The sequence below is a fragment of the Lycorma delicatula genome, chromosome 11 (genome assembly GCF_047948215.1).
Source record: "Lycorma delicatula isolate Av1 chromosome 11, ASM4794821v1, whole genome shotgun sequence".
Classification (NCBI taxonomy): domain Eukaryota; kingdom Metazoa; phylum Arthropoda; class Insecta; order Hemiptera; family Fulgoridae; genus Lycorma; species Lycorma delicatula.
In genome coordinates, this window is record NC_134465.1 from 64073054 (window position 1) to 64085679 (window position 12626).

General features: G+C 31.4%; 1 protein-coding gene across 2 annotated transcripts in view; it reads left to right on the plus strand.

Moving 5' to 3' along the window:
- The window catches only part of LOC142332354 (uncharacterized), a 195975-nt gene that overhangs the window by 146279 nt on the left and 37070 nt on the right, over nucleotides 1–12626 (plus strand). For both annotated transcript variants that reach the window (XM_075378758.1, XM_075378759.1), the window contains exon 18: nucleotides 8141–8266. In XM_075378758.1, the coding sequence (XP_075234873.1) occupies nucleotides 8141–8266 (126 nt within the window). The remainder of the gene's footprint in view (nucleotides 1–8140; nucleotides 8267–12626) is intronic.

The window sequence follows — 12626 nt, forward strand, 5'->3', positions numbered from 1 at the left end:
GAACATTCATTTGTTATTTAAAAATTTTTAAACCAACTGGAATTCAAACCTGGGATCTTGTGAATATAAAAGACTGAAACTATGCTACATAGCTATGGAGACAAATTTATTATATCTGTATCAAATAACACTTATTTTTTAATTTAATATTGAAGTGATGGATTCTTTATTTTCATTTTTTGTTTGTTTTTACTTCAGCAAGTGCTTTTACAATTCTTTATCGTAATTCTTTTTTTATAACTGGTTAAATCCTTTTTTTTAAATAAAGTTTTAGCAAAATTAAATATTTATTTGAATGGGAATTTTTGGTGTAGCATTTGATTGCTGTATTTGTTGGATAGTTTTGTTTGCGTTTTTGTTTTGTTGCTTTTAAAATGAGGAAAAACATTCCCCTAAAAAAAAATGTGTGAGTATTTTTTGAGGGTTACTATCATTTAAGGAACTGTACAAAAAATTCCCTTTTCCTTTATAAAAACAGCAACTGTTTATTATTAAGAAAAACTGTTAAAATTTACAAATGAATCCAGTGAAGTAGTTATTACAGGTTAGTTGGCATAACTAATAGTAATAGGCAATCTGATGCAAGCAACAACCTGGCTACAAAAACAATTTATTAATTATAGGAATAACAAACATCCTATACTTGGTTTACTTGGAAAAATGAGGAGTGAAGTGGCTTCTTGTTTAATTCTTCATTAAGCCTACATATTATTGCACCATTGAATATTTTATGTCAAACCATGAAGTTGATTCTTGATCACCAATCTGTTCACCACAGGTCTGGCTATTTAATGAACATCATTACTCTGAGAGACATCAATTATGATTGATGTCACTTACGCCATGCTTGCTTTATATACATTATGCTTATAAGTAAAATTGGCACAAATAGTAGAAAGCAGTAGATTAAATGCACTCCTTTTTAGGGGAAATGGTGCATTTTATACTACCTTTACTCTGCAGTAAATCAGAGAAATTAAACAGTTTAAAAATGAAGCTTTTTATAATCATCTTCTTTATCTAACATTTCACTTTTGCTAACCTAAACTTCACTCTTTTTAACTAAAATTTACCAATTATTGCTGATTACTTTTTTGTACACCCTGATTCCACTTCATGAAGTGAAATTCTAATATGCTGCATGGTGTTTAGCTGAGTCAGGCTGGTCACTTTTTCCCTTTTTGAAGATTTTAAGATAGTTTGGAAAACTGCTTTATTATTATAAAAATGCTCCTCTCCAAATTTAACATTAAATGCTTACAGTTGGCCATTTTTATTATTGTACTTCATCAATAATGGAATAGTGTCATACTGTTTAATGGTTACTTGCGTTGGAGTATTAAAATTATTTTATACATTATTAATGTATCATCATTTAAGTTTGCCTTTGAGAAATCATTTCAGTCACTGGTGCAGTAGATTACTCACCAGAAGTAACTGCCTTTACTAGGATTTGAATCCTAGAACTCATGACTTCAAGAATTTACTTTTATATGGATTTGAATACTAGATTGTGGATATCGGGTGTTCAATTAACTACACATCTCAGGAATGGTCAACCTGAGACTGTACAAGACTACACTTCATTTACAGTTATACATATCATCCTTTGAAGTAATATCTGAATGGTAATTATCGAAGCCAAAACAGAAAAAAGGAAAATGACTACAGCAGTTGTATGTCAATGTTACACTAGTGCTCCTTGTGGTGAGAGGGTGTATTTATGATGTACTGTATCCATTTAGTCACTAATTTATTTGGAACAGTTTTTTGGGGTGGGTGTGTGATTTTACAAAAGTTTTTTTTCTGAAATATTATTGTATTTTAATTGTTAACAAATGTTTCAAAATAAAATAAGACCTTAATTGGCAACATATCGAGATACTTTGCTCTACAGCCTCGCCCCTTTGACCTTTTAATTTGAAAATTTAATTTAACCAAGTTTGGTCAAAATCAGTCTACTAGTTCTGGAGATATAAGGTGATTTAGAGTGCGAAACCCTCTCACACTCGTAAACACACACTCGTAAATACAAAGATCTGGAAAATTTCGATCCATTTTTTTGGGTTCCTTGGGTGTCTAAATATAAAGGTCCAATTAAAACCGCATATGCTCAAATTGGACCGATTACAGTACTTTCCCTTCTAGGGCTATAGCGCTAGGCAGGAAAGTAAAAAGTATTAAATTTTGTAAAATAATCAAGTCTGGTTTGTAAACTTTGGATGTATAAAAAATTGTACTGTAAATATCTACTGAAGTAGCTGCCCGTGGTAGGTTGAGTGGTTACTGTTTTTCTAGATATTATAACAGCAGTCAGTAATGTATATTTTTTTTCTGTAGTAAATTATCTATCGGTATGGATTGTGTTGCGTATTACATCTTATATAATAATGATTTTGAAATAGAAAATAGTTGTTGTATTATAGTAACAGATGATGGATGTATTATAATAAAGAAATTTTTACTGTAACTAATTTGTAATCACTTATTGTAACATATGATGGATGTGATTTATTTAACTGACTACTTCAAATTGTAAGTTTTATATCTTCTTATGTAACTTATTTATAACTCAATTTGTCATCTTACTCTTATACTTATTTATGACAGATGAATTATTCTACAAATCATTTATCTATTTGCATTTATTTGAGTAGTGATGCGTTTGCAATCTAGGATAATTTCATTTCTTGATGTCAGATATGATAATTTTAGAATTGTTTGAAATGTTTCAGGAAGCATATAATATCAATTTGTTATATATTAAAATTGTTCTTAAGATAATAGTTATTATTATCTTTTCTGCTAAGCTCACTATAGTTTCTATGTTTAGTACTACTTACATTTCTTAGCTTCATTCAATCAATTTCTTATCTTCATTCATTTCAATAAAGGAATGAAGCTAAGAAAGGTAATCTGTACTAAACATAGAAACTAGTTTTATTGCTGGATTAGAATATAAGTTTAATGACCTTCTTTCTTCCAATCTAATCTTTACTAATATATAAAATAACTGTCTCCAAGACTGAGGTATGTATAACTTCTATGTGGTACATACCTCGAATGCATAGTTATTTTGAAATTCCAAATAATTTAGGAATTAGTATTCCTCAAACAGGAATAACATATATTATCCTAGATGTATTATAAAAATTATTCAGGTTATAACATACATGTATACCTAATAAATGATTTCATTATTGATTGGTAAAAATTGTGTGCATTACTTTTTCACGTGTTTCATATAGCAATGATTTGATCTATTAGATTATGTGGTCTAAGATAGGTTATGTGGTTCCTTAAATATTAGCAAGGACTTGAAAACTGATGATACCATTAGGTAAATCATAATTGTTGTATTATAATAATAATAAAATTCAGAGGAGAAATATCAGAACCATTCCTAATCAAAACAGGTTTAAGAGAAGGAGGTGGACTATCCCGCACTGTTCTTCAACTGCGCCCTAGAATGTGTAATGAGAAAGTGGTACAAAAAAGACCCACCACACAAAACAATTGAAGCAAGGAAACATGTAAACCATATTAAAGTAAACTGTCTAGGATTTGCCTATGATCTAGTGTTTCTAGCCAATAACATCGCAGAAGCTAGAATCCAAGTAACTTCATTGGAAGAACTAGCAGAAAAAATAGACCTAAGAATATCATATGAAAAGACTAGAATAATGGCCATAAATCCCCTGGTATTGAACCACATAATCATAAACTGACATAAAGTCGAGCTGGTTGAACGGTTTAAATATTTAGGAGAAAATGTCACACAGAATCCAGAAAAAATAAAAATAAACTGAAAAGAAAGATCACAAAAGCTCAGTTATGCACAAAATACCACCAAAACAACATATAATAAAAGATGCATCTCAATAAATACCAAACTCAGAAATTACAAAACTGTAATCAGACCTATAATATCATATGGAAGCGGAACACTTTTCAAACTAAAATCTAACATTTCTTACTCATCAGAGATGCAAAGAATAGAAAGAAGAATTATAAGAACATGTGTAAGTAAAAGACGACTTATTGATGGAGGAGAATGGAGACTCATACCAAACAAAGAGGTACATAAAGACGTAGAACCAGCTCTAGACTACTTTAGAAAGAAAAGAATCTCCTTCTTTGGACACATAATAAGAACACAACCGAACAGGCTTGTCAGGAAACTGGTTGAGAAATACTGAAAAATGTCCAAAACACCGACCTGGATCACCAAAATTAAACAAGATATGCAAGAACTAGAAATCACAATAGAAGATTTACGAAACAAAATTGATAATATAAAAATACTAAAAGAAGCAAACTCCAGATTTAAAATTAAAGAAAACAACAACAAGGGTTTGTTCAGAAGAACTCGGAAAAACAAGATCTGACAGAATGAAGAAGCATTGGGAAGCAATCAAGAAAAAATAAAAGGAAACGAATATCCAGAGTTGACTAAAGTGGTCCACTGTGACCTAAAAAAAAGAAAAAAAAAGAAATGTAGAGAGGAATGAGAAAGTGACTAACTAGTTAATCGGCTATCTTATATAACTTCTATACGAAGGACATAATGAAGAGAGTTCTAATAAGAAAAGTGTAATATTTGTTATGTTGGTAACATGGAAGATATTGAAAGATTAATTTTCAAAGATTTATTGGATTTCTAACTTTCCTTCTGTATTTGTTTAAATTCTGTAAATTTTTTTACATTTTAAAGTTTGAAACATTGGTTGAATTTGGAAAAACTAAATCAAATTTATAGCCGATTTTTAATTTTCCACCAATTTAGTCTAATAATATATTACTAGAACTAGGGAGAGCACAGTAATTGTGCCAAACATCATCTTTGTACTTTTTTGTATTTGATGGAACATCAAGAAATGTAAAAAAGGTGTGGGGCAAATTCTGTTTTCATTTCTATACACGTATTTAAGTTTTGAATTTAGTATCTAAAAGAAATAAAGAGATAAAGGTCTCCTTTTAGATAACTTTTTTCGTTTTTTTTACCTCTGGGTCCACTGTAAGGTGTTTTACTTCAGAGGATGAGATGAATGACAAATTTTGTAGCGTGTGAAAATGCCATGCCTGAGCCAGATTCGAACCCAGGACCTGCAGATGAAAGGCCGGAGGTCCCGGCCTTAACATTACATAATAACATGATTATCAAGATTAAGTTACATCTACATCATTAAGATCACGCAGTACCTTCATCATGATTGTTCAATCCAGGTCGATTAATTACTATTATTCAATAAAAAAATGAGATTAAAGATACTTAGAATCATGAAAAGGAGAGCTTAAAACAAGAATTATTACCAATAGAGACAGATCAATTTAATTTAATCTAGCTATTGGCTAGTATGTTGTTTTTTTGTACATGATGTATAAAAATAATGTTTTTGAATGTAGGCTTAGGCTCTGTTTTCTTTTAGAATAAATTGGAAAATAAAATTAATGAAACATGACGTGTTGCATTATTTAAAAAATCGCTGTTAAAATTTCTTATTGGGAAATATTTGGTGGAAAATGTTCTGTGAAATAATTCACAAATATTATTATATTTTGTGTTATGATTCAAAATTATATGTTATTTTAACAAACAGTTTTATTCATGAAAAATATAATAAACTTTAAATAGATATTTTTTCTAGTGATGAAAGTAAAGAAGAAAAGAAAGTTCATATAACAAAGGTTTGGTAATGCTTTGTTAGCAAATGTCAACTGGCAAAAGATTTTACATGGATTTCTACACCTTCTGTAAAATTAAAGTAGATTATAATTCTTGGAACCTAAATGAAAGGGTAAATTTTGCGATTTCATATAAAATTTCACCTGAAAAAATTGAAAATAAATAATTCCCAGAACTACACTTTTAGTAGTTTTTGAGAAATCTGGTCTTTGAGAAAAACATCCATTATCAAAGTGTTTCTGAACTATGTTTATATGAACTTTCTTCTTTATTTTAACCAGTAGAATACATCCTGAAAGTTTGTTATATTTTTCGTAATATTTATTTTTTTGCTTTAATAATTTTCATATTAGGATCATTATCCTTCTCCTTGATTACCTTAATTTTGTAATCTGTGTAGATTAGAGTGGTCCAAATAGGGCAAAATTTTTGTCGAAAAACGTGCACCCCCTGATTTAAAAGTACTCTCAAAAACAAAATTTTTGACGCGTTGATGAACCCTTTCCGTTCAAAAAAAGTCATCCCCCACTCCACTTGAATTTTAAACGGGATTTAACATGGGGTTTAGGTTATTTTCAAGTCGTTACGATATAGCGCTTGCATGTTTCATCACAAAACTTCAAAAATAACGTATATAAGGGTTTTGGGGATCGGAGAACACGAATTTGAAGTCAAAAACTTATTTTGACATATTGTAACTGTCAAAATCGCTGTCAATCAATTGACAACTAGCTTTCTTATGAAGGAAAATCAATGTTAGACATTACAAACAACGTTAATTAGGTTTTTTGGGGTCGGAGAACACGAATTTGAGATGTCTTCATCAAATAGAGCTAGCGTAGCTAGCCAAAATAAGTCTTTTTACTTCAATTCAAGTGGAGTGGGGGATGACTTTTTTCGAACGGAAAGGGTTCATCAACGCGTCAAAAATTTTGTTTTTGAGAGTACTTTTAAATCAGGGGGTGCACGTTTTTCGACAAATATTTTGCCCTATTTGGACCACTCTAGTGTAGATAAAAAAAAGGAAATTATACAGGTGTCCATAAAGTCTTTCCATGACTATAAAAGCTTATTACAAAAAAATAAAAACTATTATAATTACAGCTATGCTGACAAAAGAAAAAAAAATATCAAGTTTTTTTTTACTGTCTCAATGAACTTCAACATGTGCATCTTTTGTTGTAGAATGTCCAACCAATAATTAATTTCACACCATGTGTTGGTCAACATTTCTTCAGTAATACTAGTAACAGCTTCAGTTATTCTCCATCTCAATGTGTCCAGATCATGTACAAGTGTTGCATAGACTCTGTCTTTAACATAACCTAAGCGGAAAAAATTTGAGGGAGTTATGTCTGGTGATCGTGGTGGTCAGGAAGTGGGACCATTGGGCCCGACCCATCTGCCATGAAATGATTCATTTAGGAAACCAACATTTAGGATGACAAGGGCCATCTGGATATTGCAATATCTGAACTTTATACGCATGCAACCTTAGTTTCTTGTGTTAAATTTTGTGCACTGTTGACCGGGGAATTCCTAGTTCTCGAGATACATGACGGGTAGATTTGGAAGGTCTATGTAGAAATGGTTGTTCACAAACTTAACCTTCTCTTCACTAACGGATGGCCGTCCTGTTTGCAGAAGGTCGACTACACTTTCACTCTCCTTAAACTTTGCGTACCAGGCAACAATACTCTTGCTCTCAGGTGCAGGTCGTCCATATTTCCTTCTAAAATTTTACTGCACAGTAATCGGTGATTTTGATTTGTGATACCACTACACATATTGCGCTTTCTCCTTGATTGACGCCATATTATAAAAAATTGATCACAATGCTCTGTACTCTGCCTCTACCTGCAACAAAAAGTAAAAAAATAACTTGAAATTTCTTTTTTCTTTTGCCACAAACCGTGCAGCTGTAATAGTTTTTTTTTTAATATATTTTTATAATTATGGAAAGACTTTATGGACATTCTATATTTATAAAAGGTTTTTATATTGTTTCAACAAAGAACGTTTATTTCATTTAAATCCACTATTTTGAGCAGGATCTTCATTGTTAAACTGCCTTATGGTTTTTTAACATTTCATCTCCATTTTCTCATATTTGTTCTCAAAACTCGGTGTTTTTGAAATTTCATTGATATCATATAGAATTTTAAAGCTCTTACAGGATAATCATTTAAGTTGGTGAAATCAGGCCAAAAGTTTTTAAAAAGTAACATATTTTTTTCACCATGTTTGCTGATGATTTAATTTTAGTTTTTCCATATTCATTTTAATTTATATTTTATATTGATCATAAATTTTTTATACTGTATTAATATGAAAATTTGTTGGGGAGAAGTCTTTAAAAACAAAGAATACTTGTGTTTGTAAAGATTAATTCAGTAAACCTATCAATTTTTCTGCAATAACGATTAATTTGTCTTGTTTTGTTTGTTTGTATAGTGAGGCTATTGATGCTAATAAACATTGTGAAACGGAAACAAAAAGAGCTTTTAAAGAAGCAGAGAATTTACGGCAAGAATTAGTTGTTTTAGAGAGAAGTAGAGATCATGCTGTTCGCGAAAATAAGTAAGTACTTCATTATTATTATGTAAACTAGCCCACCCTGTACATACAGCTATCAGCTGTTAGAGCCATCAGGATCCCTCATCAATCATCGAGACATTGCAACCCCTGCTTCTGGTTGCTATGATGCCTCTCCTCAGGAGGGCTATCCTCTCCATCCCTGTCTCCTAGTCAGGGTCCGAGTATGCCCTCACGCCTACCCCCCAAATAGCGCCCACACCTCACATACCCCAAGGGTCCTCCTTTATATATCAAAAGTAAAGTAATATATCAAAGCTTTTCCTATGTTACAAAGATTCAATATGGGTGCCCCTCATGACATGTAAGATCTCTAGTCTGTAGTCCATTTCCTTCATATTCAAATAAATATGTTTCTTGTAACAGCAGCAAAGGCTTTTGTGATTCACTCTTGTCGCTCCATCAGTTCTCAAGGCAATGGTGGGACTCTGTCTTCGACAAAGTCACACAAAAAGAAGTTGCATGGTGTCATGCCTGGAGACCTCGGGGGCCATCTCAACAACGCTTCATCATCAGCACCAGTGCAACCTACCTAATGCTGTCGGAGATGTTCATTCAGATACCTTCTCATGTCATTATGGAAGTAGTATGGAGCTCCATCTTGTTGGAAAATAAAATCTTGGGAGTCCTCTTCAAGTTACGGCATCAACCAAATCTGGAGAATGCCAAGATACGAGTGTCCCTTTACAGTTCTTTCTGCCAAGAAAAATAGCCCATAAAGTTTCCTTCTGCATCTGGCAGTAATGTTTAACTTTGGAGAATCTCTGACATGCTCAATGATTTGTTCTGAACCCCAGATTCAAACATTATGCCTGTTGACTTTGCCGTTGATATGGTGGATCACCTCATCACTAAAAACTATACTGTCCCAAAAATCATCATTTTCCAGGAATCCCAACATGTCTGCACTGAAAACAATGCAAAGTTGTTTGTCATCCCCAGTGAGTGCCTGCAAAAGTTTCTGCTTGTAAGCCTTGAATTTCAAACGCTTACAAAGAACATACCAGACTGTTGAGTGTTAACTAAATCATGACTCGCTTTCTGAACTGATTTCACGGGGCTGCATTGGAAGGATTGCCGAACTCTATTCACTATCTCTTCTGAATGCGAAGGACAGCCTTTTTGCATCTGAAGGGTAGCTTTTGCTTTTGCATAGGCAACCTGTCTCCATGAGTTATATATGCCAACGCTTAATGGAGTTCTTATCAGGTGAATCGATCCCAAACTTTTGCTGAAAGTTGCAATGAACTGTGATAACAGATGTTGTCTTTGAGTATTCCACAGCATAAAATGCCTTCTGTTGTTTGGTGGGCATCATCTTGAAAAATTTGCGCTCATGGGAATGGCGGGTATTTCTATCATAACTTGGAGTATCTAGTATCCATCAGTGTAACTTCACCTTTCTCCACACACTGGGCACCTAGAAAAAAAAGTGAAGGAAAGTGTGCAATTTTTTTCAGACATGCCGAATTACTGTTTCATTAAGGAAACCTGTTTTTTTCATAATTTGAAGTCTCGTTATTTACATTTTTAAACCATTGTAAATTTGTGAAATGAATTCATTTTCGTATTTATTTCTGAAATGTATTCATTTTGAGAAAAAAATTGTCAACTCATTAAAAAAACTTTCTGAGTTCTGTTCTAGTTGTAGTTGTACATTTTACAGCTTTTTGATGTTATCTATTTATTTCTGAGTAAAGTGAATGAAGGAAATTGAAAATTGATTTTGTATGACTGAAATTATAACAAATGTGTATTGGAACTAATTTTTCTTTGGGTAAATATGGTATAATTATAGTATAATTTGGGTAAATTTGATAAATATGGTATTCAAGTAGTTTATTATAGTGTTATATCTGTGAGTAGTTAATTGTATTAAGATTTTAGCTAATGCAGTGGAACTTAATTAATTTTGAAGTTTCATTTTCCTTGCAAATACAGCTAGAGTTGCTGTAAGGGTATACAGCTATAGAATAGCTATACCCCAATCTTGATACGTTCACCATACTTTCTCCTTTAATATAGCTATTCTGACTATATTCGCCAGGAAAGTAAAACTTAAATAATTCAATTGTTATTGATATGTTGGTCATTTCAGTTTTAAATTAATGTAGTTCCAATTAGTAGCACAAGTACGTGTAGCAGTAATTTGAATATTGTAATTTTACAGAAGTTTTCTTTTTTGTTTTAAAAGTTTTAATTTAGAATTTTGATCATTTCTTTACATGTAGTAAGCTACAAAGATCATTATGAAAGTAAAGGATGTTAGGCTGTTATATTTTTTTACTTTTAATAATTTAAAAATATTATTTATTTAAAATAGAATATTAATATTTCACGTACTTATCATTTAAATTTAAATATTTTATCATATTGTGTCACTGGGTTTTCTCTTAGGTCATAATACTTATCCACCGCTAGTGTTTTCAACTGCCCTGTGACAACTTAATTGACCTCATCATTACTTTCAAAAATATTGCTGCTTTAAAATTGTTTTAGTTTTAAGAAAAAAATGACAATCACTGAAACTTAGGATGCCAGAATTTGCATATAAACAAAGGCATATGAAGATTAGTTACTTATTTTAACTAAGTGAAGCACGCTCTCTCATTTAATTAGCACTATATCTGTTTGTCTGTTTATGTGTTTTGATATAGTTACCAATTTTTTAGTAAGTTTGTTTAATATTAAGCAGATTGTTGATCTGTGTTATTTTTCATGAAATTTTCCCGTTCAGATGCTGCCTTTCTTAGACAAGAATGGCAGTGATGTAGAGTAGAGAGGAAGTTTTTATATCCAACTCATCAACTCAACTCTTTATGCCCATGTCCAGTTACAATTATCCTGATTACTTTTTTTACCGATAGTAGAAAATTAATTTTGTAGCATCAGAAAAAATTCCAAACCTGACTTAGTTTAAATCCAGAACCTTTCCATTAAAAATGGAAACTTTGTCTCAGAAGTCAGAACCTCTGGATGTAGGCACATATTGGCTACTCATAAGATACTTCACTCTTCTGTATTTTACGTCATTATTTAACCTAACTTTTAGGCTTTTATAAATTAATTACTAATGATAAATTTATTTTATAGCGTAACAAAATTTAAAAATAGGAAAAATCATATGGATTTAGTGTGTATCTCCTTGACAGTTATTAGTCAATTGAATCCATTATCCCTGAAAATAGTTCTTAGAATACTTATGTTAATATGGTACAGTTATTTTTTGTACTTTTTAAACATTCCACAATCGGTTAATAGTTTCATAATAATAGTTTCCACAATCAATAATCAATAGTTTCATTTCTTCTTTATTTTCACTTACAATTTTTTTGTATAGCTCACTTTGTTAAGCAGAAAACAGTTGACGTCTGTTCATACAGCTATTGATTTACAAAGTGAAACGTATCCTAAGTTGAGAATTTTTAACATAGTAAATTTTTAATCTTTTGCACATTAAAATTGGTCTTTATAACAATTTTATATATTCATGTTCCACATTTTTCAGACAGCTACATCAGAATACTATGAGGGTCATTCAATAATTAAAGAGACAAATAGCTACATTAGAAAAACTTTAATAGAATAAACCAAAACTAATGTTCAAGTTGACACCCAAATGAAATGACATCAAAAATATCAGCTGTTTGAAAAGAATTTCCATTATTATAATCACTTTTTTATTTCAAATTGCCAGATTTGCTTGAATCATCAATTCTGGAAGAGCATGCTGTCATAAGATTTTTTTCTTCTTAAGGTGTAAAAACCTGGCCGAAATTCACTTTTGGATGATAAAAAGTATATTAACCAACGAAAATTTTTATTTAACAGATTGAACATTTTAAATCAGGTGGAACAAGTCTCATTGATTTTCATTGGTGTGTCAGACCGGTGGAAGTTTTGATTATCATTTTGCAAAATTGCATTAATGAACTTATTTGCAAGGACAAACATAAAAATCAGAAAATTGCCAAAATTTATATTGCCATTATCAGAACTGACCATTTAGTTATCCATGATACCTCAAAACATGTTCTAGGTGAGTTCTGAAACAGTCGACTCAAAATCACAAAGACTCCTGAATTTACTTTTAACGGGAATGACTTTTTAAGTAGAAGATCATGCTTTTTTAATACATATTAACTTGTGATGAAAGTTGGATTCATCGTTTTGATCCAGAATCCAAAGTTAGAGTATAGAACAGAAGCATTCGAGTTTGCCTGCCAGAAAAAAATTTGAATCTTACAAATCAGCCTGTAAAGTGATGCTGCTAATTGGCCAAATTTATTGCTATTACTTCCAAGAACAATGTACAACGAGCAGTGAGTACTATTGCGACATGCTA